This window comes from Sinocyclocheilus rhinocerous, unplaced genomic scaffold, assembly GCF_001515625.1.
Source record: "Sinocyclocheilus rhinocerous isolate Xijiao unplaced genomic scaffold, SAMN03320098_v1.1 scaffold2752, whole genome shotgun sequence".
Classification (NCBI taxonomy): domain Eukaryota; kingdom Metazoa; phylum Chordata; class Actinopteri; order Cypriniformes; family Cyprinidae; genus Sinocyclocheilus; species Sinocyclocheilus rhinocerous.
Genome location: NW_015632119.1, coordinates 213,978 through 234,724, shown reverse-complemented (window position 1 = coordinate 234,724; position 20,747 = coordinate 213,978). Strand labels below are relative to the sequence as shown.

The 20,747-nt window shown below is 38.9% G+C and overlaps 1 protein-coding gene across 1 annotated transcript in view; it reads left to right on the top strand.

Moving 5' to 3' along the window:
- LOC107742216 (T-lymphoma invasion and metastasis-inducing protein 2-like) overlaps positions 1–20,747 on the top strand; it is a 53,964-nt gene that overhangs the window by 16,110 nt on the left and 17,107 nt on the right. Inside the window, exons 2-15 of the mRNA XM_016555113.1 lie at positions 1,462–1,678; positions 1,892–3,025; positions 3,400–3,835; positions 4,023–4,195; positions 4,297–4,521; positions 4,937–5,122; positions 5,272–5,421; positions 8,844–8,957; positions 11,435–11,602; positions 11,876–11,980; positions 12,231–12,309; positions 13,988–14,077; positions 14,177–14,407; positions 17,734–17,819. Coding sequence (XP_016410599.1) covers positions 1,898–3,025; positions 3,400–3,835; positions 4,023–4,195; positions 4,297–4,521; positions 4,937–5,122; positions 5,272–5,421; positions 8,844–8,957; positions 11,435–11,602; positions 11,876–11,980; positions 12,231–12,309; positions 13,988–14,077; positions 14,177–14,407; positions 17,734–17,819 — 3,171 coding nt within the window. The 5' untranslated portion in view covers positions 1,462–1,678; positions 1,892–1,897. The remainder of the gene's footprint in view (positions 1–1,461; positions 1,679–1,891; positions 3,026–3,399; positions 3,836–4,022; positions 4,196–4,296; positions 4,522–4,936; positions 5,123–5,271; positions 5,422–8,843; positions 8,958–11,434; positions 11,603–11,875; positions 11,981–12,230; positions 12,310–13,987; positions 14,078–14,176; positions 14,408–17,733; positions 17,820–20,747) is intronic.

Here is a 20,747-nt window from a genome sequence, read left to right as displayed (position 1 = left end):
CTGAATTAAATGTGAATGGAACTTGCCTGTGTAAAACTCACCGCCACAATTCTAGGGGGTTCTGGGTGTTTGCTTGCTGGCAAAGTCAAAGAGCCCACCCATTGAAATTCTAGATATGGCTGGGGTCCCTCTTGCAGTGTAGGTCTAAGGGATTTTTGTCAGCTGTTTTATTGTACACCAGGTGAAAATTGTAAGTTGGTATGATATGATAATATGATATGATCATATGATAATAAAAACGCTGTCCATATGACTGGTGGGAAACAGTCTTCTGAAGTCAAACGACAGCACAACTAAGAATGAGAAGTAGCAAACATATGCCACAATTTCAATTCCTGTAAGATCTGTGACGCTCAGTGTCAAGAGCAGATGGAAAATACCTATACATAACAAAACACACACATGCATCTTTCAACAAGTGTCTTTGACTTATCACACAGCAGCTCTTGGCTTAGTCTGTTGAATTCTGGTAAAGTTTGGCACTGCAGTCTTGCGCTTCTTTTCGGATGAGTGAATTGCGCGGGTCGAGGGTGACTGATCTCACTCCTTGGGGCAGCAGATGGCCAGTGAGACACACAAAGAAGCTCACAATGTGAGCGACTGCCATTCAGATCATCTTTTCTGAATGGGACAGGACACACATCCCACAATGCCCTGGTTCAGCCCTCTGCAGCTCGGCGTCTGGAACCGACAAAACTCATTGGCTGCTTCTGTGTTCAGTCTCTTACAAAGCCACAGTGTTGGAAGCATAACATCATACCGCCTGCTGGTACTTTTCATAATTAAGCAGCCATCCGCCTCCCTGCTGCATCTCAAGAGCACTGTTCCTTGCTTCATTGAAGCTTGGTTGTGTGAAAGAAGATGGTGTTGGCGGCATTCAGTGCTCACTTCTGTGTTAGAGGTCATGGTTAGGGTGGTGTGTTTTTTCCATATCCTCTTGAGCTGTTAGGGCAGGATGGTTTTGCTACCTCTGAACCCCGAAGTCCCTTATCACCCCTAAATCTCACTCCGTAAAGTTCACAGGATATGAAATATTCCCAAGCAGCCAGGAGCACTTCATCCTGCCACTAATACAATTCTCATTACGGATATTTTCCAAATCCTCTTCTGGCTTTGAGACAAAACAATGCTACCCCAAACATAGTCAAACGATTTTGTGTACAGTCTAAACACATTGCTTTGAGGGATTGAGTTACTGAACCATTACGGTTCAGACAAAAAAATTAAGAAAATTGTGAAGAATTTCCTAGCCTAAAAAAATAGACAGGGAGGTTGTATGAAGTCTGCCCTTGTTAATGCTTGCGGCACTACGTCATGGAATGTGGCAGCAGGACAGAAGCGTGAGGTCTATTTAGATTTGGGGTTGGGGGTTGGAGTGGGGCTTCCCACTGCAGACTGCACACACAAGAGCTGACTGTGTGTTACTGACACATGCCCCTCCCTTCTTCTGTTTCTCCACAGATGAGCGATGGAGAGAGAGAGAGAGAGGAACAGCTGTGGTAGAGAGACAGTGAAGGGAGGAGGATCTCAGTGAGAGTCAGATGCTGCACCAGGCAGGAGCAGACAGAAGTTAGCCGTAGACAACGTTGGAAAAAGAGGATGGCCAGTGTAAAGGAATATGTCTAAAAGAAATATGAAGGAATATCTTTGTATGCTCTGACAACTGACTTTATTACAGGTAAAAAGAAACTCTTTTACTATGTAATACTGTTGTTTTAAAAGTGTGTGTTTTTGTGTGTAGGTGCATGGATGGGTGGATAAGTGAACAGTTAACTGGACAGATAGAAAGTTAGACAGATAGATGCATAGTTATATGGATGGTTAGGTAGAAAGATGAATGCATGGAATGCTTAACTTTGACCTTGATGTTTCTTTACCATTTTCCTCACAGATCAGAATGGGAAATACAGATAGTCAGTATAGCAATTTCATCATCCCTGGTAAGGGAAAATCTAGCTCCTCGAAGCTGCACACCTCAAAAGAGGAGGCACTTTCCCCACATTCTTGGTGGAGGAGCACTGAAAGCACCTCTGGATACAAGGCCAAAAATGGATTTTCACCACACAAGAACAGCCAACCTTACATCTCCCGCCATTATGACTGCATTAAAGGGGGATCTAGTGACAAAGTACATTCAGAGAGACACAGAGACAATGACAACCTTTTATTCCAGGGAAATGGATTCTTTGTAGGCTACAGACAACAGACTGGAGGCCTCCAGGCCCCTATGAAGAGCACCAGTTCTGAGATTAAAGACAGTAAGAGCAGTCCCAAAGTTATTTTTCGTGAGGATGGAAGTCTGAGGGTAGAGTTTACCAATGCACGGAGGGAGCCGGATGTTGCGCTGTCTTTGGGCAGCTGTCCCAGTGTACCTGTTGATGCTACCCAAAGGGCCAGTAATGGGAGCTCTCTTAGCTCTGAGGGTTCATGGTATGACTCACCCTGGGGGAATGGGACAGAAGATCTGTGTGATAACGTCTTCACCACCGGCCAACCTTCGGACAACAGTAGTGGATATACCACACTCTCATCCACACGTACTGTAGATTTTGGATGTTTTAATGGTTACAATACAGAACAATCTGAGAACCATATGGGTAACCTCACCTGCCAAGCCACAGTTCATGGCAGTCAGTATGCAAGCAGTGATTGCAATAGTAATGGGTACAATGCTAACCGAGCTGAGGAAGACAGTGGTATTGGAGACTCTGTGTTCCTTCATTTGGAACATAATGGATTATCCGACCTTTACACAAACCCCAACATGACTGTGCCATTCCCTACCGTGGGCATCCTAGCAGTGGATCAGCTTGAGGACACTCCTCACCTCCAAACCTCACCGACTGCTTCTCTGGATGTGAACTCCCAGGATGAGAGTCAGAAAACCCAGAATTACACCTCACAATCCCTGCCATGCAGAAAAGCAGTTCCTGATGGGAATGCAAGGAAGGACTCGCTCAAGAGTCGCATCCGCCGCCTCAGCGATTGGACAGGAAGTCTAAGAAGGAAGAAGCGAAGGCTGCAGGTGAGAAAATGATTTTTTTGGTGTATTGGGCGTTAGTGTAAATCTGTCAGCATAGCAGACCTTCCTGTTTGACTCCAGAATTATCATGCAGATGTTATCATATTACAATTCCATTTCCTGTTCAGTGTTCTGGGTGTAAAATGATGTTTTAGTTGAAGTTGACATTCTTCAATGCTGTAAAGCATTCTTAGATGACATTCCTCTCTGAAACAACAAATTACTTATGTTTTGAAATGGTATGCTTGTTGAACTGGCCATGATTTGTAAGAGTTGTAAAGGGTGTGAAAAACTTCACAACATTGTGGCAACCTTGTAAAACAGTTACATGTTAACATTTGCCATCCTCTTCTCACTTCATATCTACCCAACCTCAGGAACCAAGTACTCTGGACTTTACAGAGGTCATCAGCTGTGGAGCTGGGGGCACACTAGAGGAATCCAGACCATTTTGGAATCCCATGTCCTCCCAGACACAGCTGGACTGCTCTGGTTCCTCAACGGGCCCATTTGGGCTGCAGAACCAGGGTGTGGCCTTGAGGCAGAACATCTATGATAACTTTATGCAGGGCCTAGAGACTGGCAGCAGCAGTGGAACTGCTGCTGGACTCCAGGTCTGGGATGGTGAAGGAGAAAGCAGCAGTGGCTCAATGGGCTCTTTGGAGCAAATGGACTTCCTGTTTCAGAAGGAGCAAGGTGTTGTGCGGAGGGCTGGTTGGTTGGCTTTTAAGACCCTCATTACCCTCCACAAGGACCGCAAACTGGAGCTGGTAGCAAGACGCAAGTGGAGGCAGTATTGGGTCACGCTCAAAGGTAAGATGGTAGTCTTGAGAACAAGCGGACAATAAATGCAGATTAACACTAATGCTGAATTTTCATCAAGTAAAACATGCACAGCCAATTCAATTTTTCAGTTCTAAGACTTCAAAATGTAGCTGTAATGGATAATGTTTGCTCGTCATTATTAGGAGCTCTATCTCTGTTTCCCTGTCTCCTGTAGGCAGTACACTTTTGTTGGGTGAATCCAATGGAAAGACCTCCCCTGAGCAGGAATGCACACCACATTACGCAGTGCTTGCCGAGGACAGTATTGTGCAGGCAGTTCCTGAGCATCCCAAGAAAGAGCATGTCTTCTGCCTCAGCAATGCCTATGGAGATGTCTATCTCTTTCAGGCATGTGGCCTTTATCATATAATATAGTACACAGTACACTATTTCCACAATGTGGACTTTTGGCTATAAGTTGTCTCTTATCTCTCACCTGTTACTTGCAGGCTGCTAATCAAACAGACCTGGAGAACTGGGTGACGGCCATCCATTCTGCCAGTGCATCACATTTAGCTAAGCGTCAGGGGAAGGAGGACACTCTGCGTTTGCTGAAGAGCCAGAGCAGAGCTCTTCTGCAGAAGATCGACATGGATGGCAAAATGAAGAAGATGGCAGAGCTGCAGCTGTCCGTCATCAGCGACCAGAAGAACAGGAAGGCTATTGAGAGCCAGGTGAGGAACAAAACGGATGTGTGTGTGTGTGTGTGTGGATGTTTATGCATATGTGTGTGGTTTGTTTCAAAAGTTTGAAGGCCAAATCCAAGTTGTTCAGATGAGTGGTTTGCTAAATTGGGCAATTAAGTCATTGATGTTGCTGTTTGAACAGCAACCACACCACAGTGCCTTCAGAGCATCCAAGAATATATAATACAAGCATTCAGACTTGTCATCCCCATGTCCTGCTGATCCGCATTATCTACATTTCTAGGTTTTTAGGTTTTCTAAAGAAAATTTGAGGGTTACTTTCCCATACATAAGTCACCGCCAGTGTTGTGGGTTGTTGTAACTCTATAATATTTATAATGTCTATAGCTTTCTCAAATGTATTTCAATGCGTTGCTCTCTCTCCTTCATCTCTGACCCACAGATCCTGCAATGGGAACAGAACCTGGAGAAGTTTAACATAGAGCTCTTCCGCATGCGCTGTTACCTGGCTAGCCTGCAGGGCACAGAGCTGCCCAATCCAAAAAGCCTGCTAGCCACTGCTGGACGCCCGTCTAAAATGGTGCTAGGTCGTCTGGGAATTTTCTCTGTCTCGTCCTTTCATGCACTGGTGAGGATCTGTCACATGCTTTGAGGGAATTGTGTAAGATACCAAAAAAAGACCTAATTAAAACAGTCTACCTTTGAGATGCGCCACAAAAATTAAATTAAGATGATGGAGCACTGAGATTTTTTTTAAATGAGCTTGTGTTTGTGCAGATATGCACTCGTGATGAAGCCACCCTGAAGAGACGATCTCGCTCTCATCCTCGAGGTATGCGGAACAAACGAGGACTGCTCTTTTCTTCACAGAAGGGATTAGACAGTCTGACCAAACGTAACCATGAAAAGAGACAGTCCCTGTCCCAGGTAAGAAATACTCTTTGGTAGGGGCAACCGCAATGAAATTATTTAAAAAAATAATCTGGCTAGAACTGAAAATATCATGGAAATTCTTTTGCCAGACAGTTATGTATTTTGAGACCTGCCAAAACCTAACAATAAAGAATACACTTAGGGAAAATAAAAATAAAAGGAGCAGTTTTCCTTTAATTAGTGTTAATCCTAATTGACGTGAATCAGTACATACATAGCTGTGATTTCAGGTTAGGAGTCTTACTCTGAGGTTCACTGGCCTGTGTTTACGACTGCAGTACTGACAAGAGCTTGTAACACTCCAAAGAGAAAGGAAAACTTGAAATCGCATCATATGACCCCTTTAAGACACAGGCCTGTTTTACTCATTTAGTCTCACAGTAGTGTGTTAATGCTGTCCACAGGTGTCAGGGTGGGAAACACTGTCACACTCGGACAAAACAAACAGCCACTGACTCACACATCAAAGCTTTCTCTGGAGGTCAAATGGCAGGAAAACACACAGCAGTCCTGTTCCTTTCTCCTGTCAAACTGTTCTGGGGCTGTTTTGGAAATACTGTTTCTCAATCAGTTCTTGTAATTAAGCCCAGCTCAGCATTCCTTCTCTGAAGGGCTTTTGTGTTAACACAGAGCATGAGCTCTAAATCCACATGTATGATTAGGTAGACGGCCTCATGTGAGTTTGGAGCCAATCACTCAGCGGTTCCAGCCTCATAATCATCCATCCTTAAGTGGACCAAATCTGGTCAAAACAGCCCCTAATAGTGCATGATTCCAAAGATGGGGATTACCATGAGCTGCATGCGGTTAATTGCTGCAAGCTGGAAACAGTCTGAGAGGAGAGACAGCTTTACTGCACAGATGTAGCGTCTGATGCTGTTTGATTCAAAAGGGTTACGGGGCAGTGTGATTGTTTCCAGAGGGCTTAGATGCTTTAGTCAGAGTCAAGTCAGAGTTGCCGTCCCCAGATAAACTGCTCAGTTGTAGTATTGCTACTGTTGTCTGGATGTCTTCCTCTGTGCTTTTTTACAAACTCAGCTCTTTTCTTAAAGACTTGCCGGTAACACTCTATTTCACTCTCTAATAGTCCACTTTAGACATCCTGCAGTAAGTAACTTTACAACTACATGACTACCAGTCATTAGAGTATTAGTAGACTGTCTGCTTAATATCTGCTAACACTTTATTTTGATGTTCCCACAGCAGACGTTCTGACTATGTAACTTTGCAAGTTCATGTCAACTTAGTGTACTTACCCTAAACCTTACCTAACAGACTACTAATACTGAGAGTATTAATATGAGAGTTCAAGTCAAGTCATGTCAAGTCTGCTTTATTATTTGTAGTGCAAAAGAGCTTATTCAGACTGATTAAAGTGACAGTGTGTGTGTGTATTAGTTGACATTTAAAAAGTTACTTATATAGAATGTCTAAAGTGGACTATTGAAATAAAGTATAGCTACTCACCAACTAGCGCTGCATGATACTGATGAAAATATGTATGCATTTGATATGCGATATCTGGTTAAATAACGCAATATGATAATGCTGTGTGTTAAATAAATGTGAATTATATTTAAATATATACAAAACTGAAAATTATATAACCAACAAAAATGTTGCAGGTGCTTTGGGCTGACTCGTCTTTTTAGACTAGTTTGCTTAGAGAGCATCACAACGGCTTGTTGATATGTCTTGCATATGTCATTGAAGCACATGCACTCGCACACACACACACACACACACACACACACACACACACACACAAACACACACAAACACACCCCATATAACAATTGTGTGCCCAGTATATTCTCTGCTATCTGCGTCGGCATAAAACAACAAATAATTTTCAAAGTACAGCCACATTTACCATTGATCAGCAAAATTTCTCAAGCCAATTCCAGTCATTTCAATATAAATCCGCATGATCGGGAGTTTTGTGTGAAGGCCAAAAAGTTTCAACATAGATTTTGCTCATGTTCAAGTTTGTCACGCAAATTCGCTGCAACGACCAAAACTGCTTGATTTTCAAGTAACTTGAAAAATTTTAACCAGATGTGTGATGAAAAAAGCTATTTCTTTTTTCATGTAAATTTGAGTTTTTGTTTGACCATAACAATTGACAGGACATATTTGATGTTTGGTTTCGGTTGTGTAGTGCTGAGTCAACCCACCAGTAGTGAAATCCCAGTCCTAAATCCCATTCCTCATAATTTATATCATGAGATGTTAAATATCTTCTGATTGTTTTTGATTGCATTACATCATGTTACAGTTTCAGTGTGGACAGACAAATAGCTTGTTGCTGAAAACACCAGTTTTGCGACAAGCTCTGTGAAAAAAAACAAAAGTATTTAAGATGGAAGTGTGTTTCAAATATAATTTTATTGCATTCATTATTGAAAGGTATTGCTAAAATAATAGTACCTAATTAAAATTAAAATTAACCTAATTAATACCTAATTAAAATGAACAGCCTAAGCTGGCTGGCTGGGCTTGGCTGGTTTAAGCTGGAAGTAGCTGGTTTTAGCTGGTGCCCCAGCCTGGCCAAGCTGGTTTTTAGCTGGTTGGTAAGCTGGTCTCCCAGCCTGACCAGCTAAGACCAGCTTGACCAGCTAAAGAAGTGGTTAAAACCCCACTAAAACCAGCCTGCAGACAAGCTATGACCAGGCTGGAAGAACAACTAAAACCAACCACCCAGCTTAGGCTGTTTTCAGCTGTTTTTTCAGCAGGATTTTGTGTTTTTTTTTTAAAGCATTGTGTTGCTAGCTTAGCAACATGCTAACATAATATTCTGTTTTAACCATGAGTATAAGTCGAGTTTCTTGTGCGCTTCACATGTGTAGCACTATTAGTGACGTTAACTGCCTTGTTGCTCATAAATAGTGTTTCAGTTCAGTCAGTTGTGAGGTTTTATTTAAGACAGGATGCTGTTTTAGTATGTAGCTAGCTGTCTATGTACCGTGAGGAGTCCACCTCACTGCAGGAACAAAGCTTATGTCAGTTTTTGGTATTTTGGGTTTTGCCTTTTCAATTATTTGTAGAGGACAAGCCATACCCTTGTCTGTTTGTATAGACTACATCCATATAATAATTATGTATGGCACATGGGTGTCTTGGGTGAGGGGAGGCCGTGTCTCCCACTCTGCCTTCATGATTACGGCTGATCCATCTGTCAGCTTTTATAGACCTATAATTTTAGCATCTTCCAGACCTCTCATTATTTCCCAGCAAACCTCAGGGTTATTTCTGCTGTGATCTACAATCAGAATAGTATCAAAGCTGGCGCCTCAGATCGATGGTTTCTAATTAAAGCATGGAGATAAAAGCATGCTGCTTTTTTGAGCCTGGATGCTGCTCTGCATTTCTTACGAAGTGTGTTTAATGTTTGTGTATGTGTGTTCGTGATGCAGATTTTTGAAGGATATTCCTCTGGATCGTTTGGTCATCCATCCACACAAAGCAGCTCAGACCATAATGCAACAAGTGAAAATCACATCTTCTGTGAGCCACTGTGGGAGAAAAAGGTGTGTTGAATCGCATTAAAGGGATAGTTCACCCAAAAAATGAAAATTACCCCATGATTCACTCACCCTCAAGCTATCCTAGGTGTATATGACTTTCTTCTTTCAGACGAATACAATCTGAGTGATATAAAAAAATGTCCTGGCTTTTCCAAGCTTTATAATATGAATGGGGGTTGAGATTTTGAAGGCCAAAAAAGTGCGTCCATCCATCATAAAAAGTACATTTTAAATCATGTTTTAATAATATTTTGTTGTGCTTTAAGGAAGTACACTTATTTTGATGTGTTAATTAACATAATAAAGCACGTGATTATAATTTTAATTATGTTATTCGATATTACATTCATAGTTAATATATTTTACAAATACTAAATTGCAACTCAATCATTACAAACATGTAATTAAAAATATTTAAATAGACAACCTACACGCTTCAATAAAAATGACATTAAATACAGAGTTCTGGCATGAAACTCTAGATGGTGCAGTCCGATAGGTCTAACTCAATCTGACCTAATGACATAATTATGACATGACACAGCTGATTGGTTCTCTCCTGTATCAGTAGCCAATGAGCTCGCTGCCCAACATTCAAATATATGACTAGTGTTCGCTGTAGCAGTTGCAGCTTGCTTCAGAAACCCTCCACCTTCCCCAGCTCCACCTGTATAGATCTGCTACGAGGTGATTCATGTATGCTATATGGGGGTTATTTTATGTATGTTATATTTGCAGCAGCAATATTTCTTACATGCTCACAGCAGCATGTTGTGAATGTATTGGCAGTAGCAAGTCTCGGTATTTGCTCTGCTGCAGCAGCAGCAGCGTAGCAGATCTATTCCGCCAAGACCAAAACATTGTCATGTACATTACCATGCCAATCCCTCCAAGAGTTGTCATGACAGAAATATATTTTATTTTTTAGTTTATAGTATATTAGTATTTTAGTTTAGTATTTCATAGTATTTTAGTTTATAATACATGCTTTCAGCATTAATTAATTGTTCTTAATTTTTTTCGTCTATTTAAAAACCACTGTTTTTTTGTACCAGAAACAAACGGCTCTAATTAATTGTATCGTCGCATACTTATATTGTGCCCTTAAATTAGCTGCTTTTAGCAGAAATAAATGCTTTTTCAAAAAAGTATCTTGACTGTTGTTGTTAGTAGATTGTCCTTAGTAAGTTACAGTTTAAAAATAGCTTCCCAAAATCTGTTAAGACATCTTATATTGTTCAATAGCGCTTGCATTGTCAAGTCCCCATATTGAGGATGCAGCTGAAGGACAATAGAATTACATTGAACGAACCTCCCCCATTCTGGCCATTTCTCCACCCCGTGATCTGTTTGCACTGCATAATGTCCACAGATCAGCAGGTTGTTGTGACAGCTGTGTGAGTTGAGTCAGTGAAAAGGGACGTGACCCCCCTTTCTCCCTCTCACAGAATAAAGAGTGCGCTAAAGATCCATATTAGTGTTGTTGGCACCTGGCTTTGACCCAGCAGGCTGGCTCAGAACAAGAGCAGAGGAAAGCTTGAGGAGTGGATTTTTTTCTCACGTTTTGTTTGCTAGAAAGGCAGCTGTAAACGTAATGCTATGTTCCAGCATCAAGCTATTTTTATGTATCAATAATTGAAAAATAATAATCAATCATTTAATTATAATCAAGTACTTTAAATGTGCTTTAGTATGTTAGTCAGCACATCAGAATAATTGTACTTTAAAATGTGACAAAAGATCAGTACAATATTATTCAACATGTAATGTAAAACTTTCACTTTTACATAGTGTACTTTTTAAAAGTACTTAAGTGTGTTAAGAAACAGTCATAAAAGTAATCTCTTTAAGTACACTTAATTCATGAACGTTATATTATTTGCAAGCGCACATTCAGAACAATTAATCACACTTCTTTTTCACAAGGGAAATTAAAAGACGATATACTGTAGTGATATCATACTATTATTGGAAAAAGCTATTTTGATAATAGCTACTGTCAAATTGGTAGCATTGCTATTATTTGGTATTTTCTAAAACTATATATTACTTTTTTATTTATTTATTTATTTATTTTATTAATCAATAATTACACATTATTTTGCAGCACATTTCAGTTTAAACATTTAGCATTTCATATAGTTGATGGTTATATATCAAGACTAGTAGCATAAAACAGCTTAAAATCATAAAAAATAAAAATCATAAAATCATAAAAAGTGTGAAAGTTAACATAATTTATGTAGGTGTAGCAGACGAAACATGGTTCTGATGTCCACACTGAATGCACAGGGACTTTATTTTACTATTTGCAGTATTAAATAATAATGCAAAGTTATATAAAGCAACTAATATTATCTCAATTATCAATGTCATATTTTTAATACTAAGCTATTGAATTATTTCAAACTGAGACATTGATCTATACTTGAACTTTTTTCACTTTTGGTCTTTTTTATCCTCTTGCCTGTTGTCAGCAGAAGTTGGATGCCTTTACCAAAATGCATGTAACAGCGCCTCCTGAAGGTAACCCGTGGGACTGCAGTCTGGAAAGCCGGGTGTACGTGCTCATGCCCGACAGTCAGGTCGTCAGTGTACCAGTCAAACAGGACTCTCTGGTTGCTGATGTTCTCTCATTGGCCTGCAAGGTAATTCAGCAATCACCTCTCACAGACCCAGTGACCTGAAATTGCCATAACCAGAAAAACACGAACAACTAAAGTTCATGCGTTTGCATTTTCTGTCTTTTGTGGTCTCTTGTGTCTGGTTCAGACCTCATGAAATGACAGAAAGCTTGCACAATTTTTTGAGGTTCTCACAGGATGCATTCGCTTTGAGATGATTTAATAAATCATTACACATTCTGAGCTCCATATTGATCTCTGTATGAATGTAATAGTGGATAACATTGTCTTTTGTAGGCAAAGCAGCTTGACCCAGCTCTGCACTGCCTGCACACGAGGAGACATTTGGGACAAGATGTGGAGAGAAGTACTTCAGTGCCCACAGACCAGCTGAGGACCCTGGTGAGACGAAAACACACTTTATAAAGCAGATTGTTCAAGCTAAACTCTATTTGGATTAGTATTGCCTGCAACAATAACCATCTTAACCAGTTTGTTCTGTTAACCTAACGTTGCCCATCTAAAACTAGTTGGATTGGAATTTAAGCAAGTCCAAACTAGTCTAAGCTGTTTTTTTATTGTTATACACACTTATTTCACGAAACCTTGCTTTATCACACAGCAACAATTATGCTCTGCTCTTGTTTAACAGGTCTATGATGAACTGGAAGTTTGGCCTCTCAATGTGTTGACCATAAACATGTCCCGGCCGGACACAACCGTAGACTTTGGTGAGTTACTGTACAGCAGGATCAGCAAGAAAAGAAATAGTTCACCCATAAGTGAATATTTATTCACTCTCGTCATTTACATAATTTCCTCACTCTTGCATTGTTCAGAAACTGTATGATGTTTTTCAGATGAACAACAAAGTTTAGCAGAATATCCAAGCTGCTCTGTTCCATACAATGTACAGTGGGTACGGAAAGTATTCAGACCCCCTTAAATTTTTCACTCTTTGTTATATTGCAGCCATTTGCTAAAATCATTTAAGTTAATTTTTTTTCCTCATTAATGTACACACAGCACCCCATATTGACAGAAAAACACAGAATTGTTGACATTTTTGCAGATTTATTAAAAAAGAAAAACTGAAACATCACATGGTCCTAAGTATTCAGACCCTTTGCTCAGTACTTAGTAGAAGCACCCTTTTGATCTAATACAGCCATGAGTCTTTTTGATGCAACAAGTTTTTCACACCTGGAGTTGGGGATCCTCTGCCATTCCTCTTTTTTATTGTGTCCAGAAGAGTGTGCTCCATTGTTTGCTACTGGCGACCCAGGTCAGTGTAGTGTAGAGATGCGCGGATGAGCTCAAACTTCATCCGAGTCCGCTGCTTCAAATTATCCACCCGCCACCCACCTGCACCTATATTTGATCGTCACATTACAATGAATCTAATTCTTCGTTTTGCATGATGATATGATGAATGGATGGTTCATTTTTAACATCAGATTCAGATAATCAGTGATGTTGTCTACACTGGATGCAGTAAACTGATGCCTCGTTCTATTTATGGCGTGCTGACACAAAGTTCAAATTATTTTCAACGGTCTGCTGCGGCGCGGACACGGTGTCAGCATAGTTTGTCAGTACAGTAAGTAACGTAGCAGTTGAAAAGTTAGTATCTTTCTGCAGTCCAATAGACGGAATATGGGGTGCTGTGTGTACATTAATGAGGAAAAAAAATTAACTTAAATGATTTTAGCAAATGGCTGCAATATAACAAAGAGTGAAAAATTTAAGGGGGTCTGAATACTTTCCGTACCCACTGTATATACATTAGAGATCGACCGATATATCGTTTAGCCGATATTATTCGCCGATATATCTAGGGATGGGTACCGAAACCCGGTATTTAATCGGTCCCGGGGCTAAATTATGAAAGACCGGAGTATCGATAAGCTCTGACGTTAACAGTACCAGTCAAAAGTTTGGACACACGAATGGGAAGTGTGTCCAAACTTTTGACTATACTCTACTATAATATAGCCTACACATAAAGAATATCTGCCGATATATCGGTATCTGTCTTTTTTTACTCCCTAATATCAGTATCGGCATCGGCCCCCAAAAAACCCATATCGGTCGAGCTCTAATATATATGTATATATTTTTTAAAACTGTACTTTCATATAATATGAATGAAAAAAGGCCATTTAAGTGTACTTAGAGAACAAATGAGTTGTAAGTGCTAAAACCACACATTCAATTTCATTGTATGGAAAAGTGCAGCTTGGGCATCCCCTTGAACATCTTCTTTTGTGTTCCACAGAAAAAAGAAAGTCACACAGGTTCAAAGCAAAATGTAAATGAATAAATCTTGACAGAATTTTTCAGAACATTCCTTTAAATGTGTTGAAACAATTCTGGCAGTGATTAATTTAATCTTACGGCTCTCTGCAGGTTTTGCAGTCACAGGTCATGTGGATGGTGCCAGGAGAAGTCATGTGTATGTGAGCGAGGTGAATCCTGAAGGCCTGGCGTTTATTAGAGGTAACATTTCAATATATCTTATGCCTCGATACGATTTTAAATGTTATGATTGATGGAACGTATTGTGATTGATTTGTATGATGTGTATTGTCTTTGTAGGTCTGAAAGCTGGAGATGAGATCTTGACTCTTAATGGTGTGAGTGTGGCCTCTCTTGACCTCGGCCTCATGCAGAACTTCTTCAGCCAACAAGAGCTCCGTCTCATCCTCAGACGCGAGGATAACAGCGCAGACGACCAAAGCTCCGTCTGGCCAGACTGTGACCCCAGTGAACCTGATCATCCCCAACCTCCTCAGGGCGACATCATTCACCTGGAGCAGTGGACCACAGGTAGAAAAGCACAATGCACTTTATAATGCACTGCTCATCTATAAACGCTACCGTTCAAAAGTTTGGGGTCCGAAAAGAGTTTTTAACTTTTTTTTTTCTAAATTTAAAATTAATTAAAGATTATGTTAAAATGAAAGATTAATGTTAAAAATTAGAATTACTTATTTATTTATTTTTTATGTTTTTGAAAGAGTGTCATAGCTTTTCTATTTTTTAGGGATGCACCGATACCACTTTTTCCAGTACTCGCCCGATACCGATACTTTTATTTTTGGTACTTGCCGATACCAATATTTTTATTGCATTTGTACATTTTTTAAATATTGGGTACAGAAACCAAAAGAGTATGTATAATGTTAGTTGGTTAACTTCATTTATCAAATAGATACAGTCAAACCAAAATTTATTCAGACACCTTCAACATTTCTCACATTATCACAGTTTATTCGCTATAGTTTAGAAAATGGTAATAAAATATGACAAGAACTCAGAGTTAAACTGTGTCAGAACAAATTCAGCTTGATAATGTCACATAACTTTGATAGAAAGGTATGTAATAGATTACAATCAACCAAAAAATATTCAGACAGCTGTTAGTATGACAGTATTTACACAACTATGAATACTTAGTCGGGCAACCCTTAGCCTCAATGACAGCCTGTAGTCTCCTGGGCATACTGTCACCCAGCTTCATGCAAACCTGAACTTTTTTCCCAGACTCGGTCTGAATAATTTTTGGACCCAAATTTGTATCAATTTTACTGGTAGTCCACTGTATGAAGAATTTTTGGGTATGATTTGTCACAGTTTACTTTATTTTGCTATCCTCACTTACATAAATGAACTATAGTGTCCTGCACCCACTAGTAAAAAAATATCAAAAATTATATCTGGTCTCTGAATCATTTTTGGTTTCACTGTATATCCTTCGGTTATTTTCACACTTAATTATGCCCATTAAAATGTATTTTACAAGTTTTTGTTACTTTCACTGTTCATTTTTTGCTCTATGGCACATCATCTGTAATTTAATACCATTAGAGGGAACCACTCGTTATAAATCTCCTAACTGTGATATTTTCAGAAATAGAAGTCGCGTTTTTTCATCTGAAACGTGCTGCGATTTATATTCCAAAGCCACTCATATAATGCAGAAACACTCAAGCAAACAAAACGAACAACGCGTGCACGTATTTGTACTGATGCAGAATAGATTCACTTCCGCCAGAAAGTCGTGTATGCCTAACGTTGAAAATAAATTATGTTTATAGTGAATGCCCATATAAATGGTCTTATTTTTACGATTTAGTTTTAATCCAAATGATGCGTGTGCTAAGTGAGTGAACATCAAAGATCACACAACAGAATTGCAATGTTAGTTGGTTAACTTTATTTATCAAATAGATACAGTCAAACCAAAATTTATTCAGATACCTTCAACATTTCTCACATTATCACAGTTTATTTGCTATAGTTTAGAAAATGGTAATAAAATATGACAAGAACTGTCAGAACAAATTCATCTTGATAATGTTAGATAACTTTGATAGAAAGGCATGTAATGGATTACAATCAACCAAAAATAATTCAGACAGCTGTTAGTATGACAGTATTTACACAACTATCAATACTTAGTCGGGCAAACCTTAGCCTTAATGACAGCATATAGTCTCCTGGGCATGCTGTCACCCAGCTTCATGCAAACCTGAACTTCAAATCCAGACTCGGTCTTAATAATGTTTGGTCCCAAATTTGTATCAGTTTCATTGGTAGTCCACTGTATGAAGAATTTTTGGGTATGATTTGTACTTCGTAGTAGACATCCTTAACTCCATTCTGCTGTCTGTTGTTCTGTTGTCGGTGTTTCTTTGTCTGAATATGGCACTTATCACATGCTGTGTGGTATCGGCGTTTGGTATCGGGGCATTTTAACGAGTACGAGTACGAGTACAGGAGACCAGTATCGGGCCCGATACCAGTATCGGTATCGGTGCATCCCTACTATTTTTATATATTTTAAATTGTAATTTATTTCAGTGATGGCAAAGCTGAATTTTCAGCAGCCATTATTCCAGTCTTCAGTGTCACACAATCCTTCAGAAATCATTCTAATAAGCCAATCTGGAAGAAAAATGTCTTATTATCAACAATGTTGAAAACAGTTGAGATGCTTAATATTTTTGTGGACACCTTGATACATTTTTTTTTCGGGATTCTTTGACCAATTGAAACTTTAAGCATTTATTTGAAATGGAAATGTTTGCAACAATGTAAAAGTATTAATTACTTTAAAAACAAACAAATAAATAAATCTTACTGACCCCAAACTTTTGAATAGTATTTTGCCATTATATCTTTTCAAATAATATTGGATGTGCCCTGCTTTTTCTGCATTAACCCTACATGAACTGCAGAGGGCAACAAACTTTGCATTTGACACTTATTGGTGGTCTGGGTATTTATTTCTGCATACTATTTCCAGGGATGTCATGTGGCTAGTTTTTTGAGCGGGCAGCAGTGGTCCTGGCTCATGCGGTGCCCTTTTTATGAGAAAAACAAACAAACAAAAAAGACCCATTAAATGAAAGAAATGAAACCCATCAAATCTCAGTTTACATTTTTTTTTTAAATAATGTTTTAGATAAGCACATTTTTACCTACAGTAATCATGGTAAACTGCTACAGTAGTCATCAGTAAATATTAACCGACTTCAACTTTATTTTATTTTGTAAGTATAATTTAAATGTATTTGGTTACCCATCAACTGAACAGGTATTAGTGAAGAAACTGCCTGCAGGGCTTGCGGAGGGCTGTGACTGCTGGCGGCCTCTGGCTCTTTAGACGTACTGCAAACAATGAAACAACTCCTGCTGTTTTTATGATGAGAACCTAACGATGGACAGCTTGTTTCACAGCATGACGCTGTCAAAATGCCCAGACATAAACTATTACACCACAGGGCTCTCCGCAGACAACAAGACTGTTATTCTCTACAGGATGGTGTTTCCTGTAGAGGGGCTTGTAACATTATTCTAACAGTAAACCTAGTGCATATTAGGTTTTCCCATTTGATGCAATGCCAAGCTTTGTAGAATCAGAGACAAGAGGCCTGCTGGAGTGGACCTGCATCAGTTAGTGAGATCAGTTCAATGGCGGTTAATAAAGGTCAAATGCTTGCACTGGTCGGACTATGGTGAGCCATATCCCGAGAGAGAGCACTGAGTTAATCAGCCTTGAGTGTGTTTATTTCACTCTCTATCACCGTGACTTAACTCTTCAGACCACTCTTTCATTAACATCTTTTCCACCTCTTTTTCTCCATCAGATCCAGCTCAAGAGCAGGAATTTCCCGAGGGCTCCGCGACGCCTGCTTTGGAGGAGCTGAACGATAAGGCCGAACGGGGCGGAAAGGTAAGCCGCGGGAATGAGCTGTGGTGCTGTCAGAGATTTAGGAGGTGTGAGCAGCTTGTGTTGAGAGACTGGCTGGTGTGATCAGGATTACGGTGGGTGTTATGGGGTCAGATGGAGAGAGAGACGTGCTCAACAGAATTCCACAGTCTTACTGCACACTTGGCAGCTGCAAACAATAATATTTGACTTTCATTGCTTTGAAAGGTTTAAAATGTAAAATGTTTTTGCATGGCATTGTAGGGCTTGGCAGTCATTTTTCAGTATTCAAGTTTACACACATTTTTGTTTGGGGTCGGTACGTTTTTTTTAAATACTTTTAATTACCAAGGATGTATTAAATTGATCAAAAGTGACAGTACAGGGTTACAAAATTCTATTTCAAATACATTTTGAACTTTATATTCATCAAAGAATCCTGAAAAAAGTGTATCACGATTTCCACAAAAAATATAAAAAACAAAAAATTATGTTTTCAACATTGATAATAAGAATACATTTTTCTAATGTCACTAAATCAGCATATTAGAATCATTTCTGAAGGATCATGTGACACTGAAGACTGGAGTAATGATGCTGAATATTCAGCGTTTTCTTTAGGAATAACTTATATTTAACAATATTACTGTTACTGCTGTATTTCAGATCAAATAAATGCAGCTTTGGTGAGCATAAGGGACTTAAAAAAAAATCATTAAAAAATCTTACTGACCCTAAGCTTTTTAACTGTAGTCAAGTCACCTTTATTTATATAACGCTTTATACAATACTGGTTGAGTCAAAGCAGTTTTACAATGTCAAACAGGACACTGTATTTAGCTGTTTATGACCATGCATAGTTATTTTGAGGCATACAAATAAAATTTGATTAAACATCATATTTACAAATATCTTTTAAACACTGTGGAAACATATCTTGCATTAAACATTTTCAGTCTACTTTGGTTGTTTGGTCAAAATTATATTTCCTCCGATTGAAACAGTTGCCATTTCGGGCAAATACATAAAAACAGAAGTACAAATATTTTTAAAAGGTTATAAAGTCTCAAGATGTGAAATGTTGATTGAGGTTTCTCTGTTTGACCTTTGCTATTTTTTATATGAAAAAAAAAGGTTTTCTGTAGGACGGCATCTCAGTGAACAAAATGTCTGATTGACTTTCTCTGCTGCTTTATGGGAGGTCAGTAACAGATCAGCATGTGGTCATTTAGATTTAATCCAGGCTTACAGAGACTGGAGAGAGAGAGAGAGAGAGAGAGAAAGAGAGAGAGAGAGAGAGATTAGCATGTACCTGCAGTAGACAGAGTGTTTTGGTGTCTATAGTGTAGTACATGTATAGAGGAGAGGTCTGAGGTCATGTGTCGGGTGGTGGGACAGAACAGTGCTGGAGGAGATGAAGAGGAATTCTGTGCGCTCTTCCCGCTGTCATCTCTCCGTCAGACCCTCAAGGAGATGTTGGTGGGACTGCTGGATGACGTGAGCGTGTGTGGGAGGTGTGAGTGCATCTCACTGGTACTGACATAATTTCTCAGTCTTTTTTCTTTGTTTTTGTGGTTATAAAGTGATTGTTTGCATGTATTTATGGTAACACTTTATAATAACATTTATTAATATAATAAACATTGTACATTATGTAAAAGATCTTTAAAGGATGAGTCAACTATATGTAAGCCATTTGTAGATTGCATTTGTTTGGGGCAGGACTATCAGTTTTACCAACCAATGGCAGATGAAAATTTGATGAATATATTTTCATATATAATCATATTTGAATGTTATGCATTATAGAATGTTAATTATATAAAACTTAAATAACACTTATCTAAATTTTTTGTAGTAATATTTAATAACAATAACATGTCCATTTAGGGTGTACATTGAAAAAAAAGTTTCACTGTGCTTGTTAACTATTTTACTGAAATATATATTTATAATATATAAACAAAAATATTTAAACAGTTTTATAAAATTGTATATAATTATTATGTAAACTACTTTTTATATTATTTATCCTTACTGGTAGAAATTGAGTTAACTGTATTATCTAAATAAAAATATTTAACTTCATATTGTTTTTACAATGAACAATCTGAAGTGCAAGCCATTTTGTGTGCGATTATAAGGAATTAAACATTTAATTCATACATTTTCTAAAGAATAATGTCATCCTTAGAAGTAGGGCTGGGTATCGAGTTCGATACTTTTTAGGCACCGACCGAATTGCCTCGATACCATCGAGTATCGAAAAACGTCTCGTCGTTCGGTACCAAATTTCGATACCTAAGGGGTTAATCTCATCAGCGTCAGTGAGAAGGGTCTGGCTGCAGCCTCGCACTTGCACTCTCAGACTTGCATTCTCAGACTTGCATTCTCAGACACTTGCGCTTCCGCTAGCAACGTCACTTGCAGGCTTTATTTTTTATTTTGTTCTATTTTTTATTACTTTTTGTTTGAATCGCTCAACATTTTACAACAGTAGCCAGGTGGTGAAGATAAGAAAAAAGAAACTAAATTACAACGTCACTTGCAATCGCCACTTGCACTCTCCGATACCTGCGACGTCACTTGCAATCGACATTATAAAATAAATATATATATTTAACTATAACAAACAATAGGGTAACAAATGACAAACTATTTCCATGTCTTCCACCTTTTTTATGTAGGCTACGGAAATCACGCTTTCTTTCTCCCAGTCTCTCCCACAGACGCACACACACTCGCGGAGACGCGAACAGAAACTTCTTGTCAGCGCTGCACCGCGAATTTATCAGTAAAATAGTTTCGCAGCTGAAAAGCTACATGACATTTCTCAGTAGCGAGGTTCATGAAGGAGTTTAACTTAAAGATTCGCTATTAGTAGACGCTGCTGCTGAACGCTGCTGAGAGACGCATAGACGCAGGTATTCACACGCACTCTCTCTCTCTCTC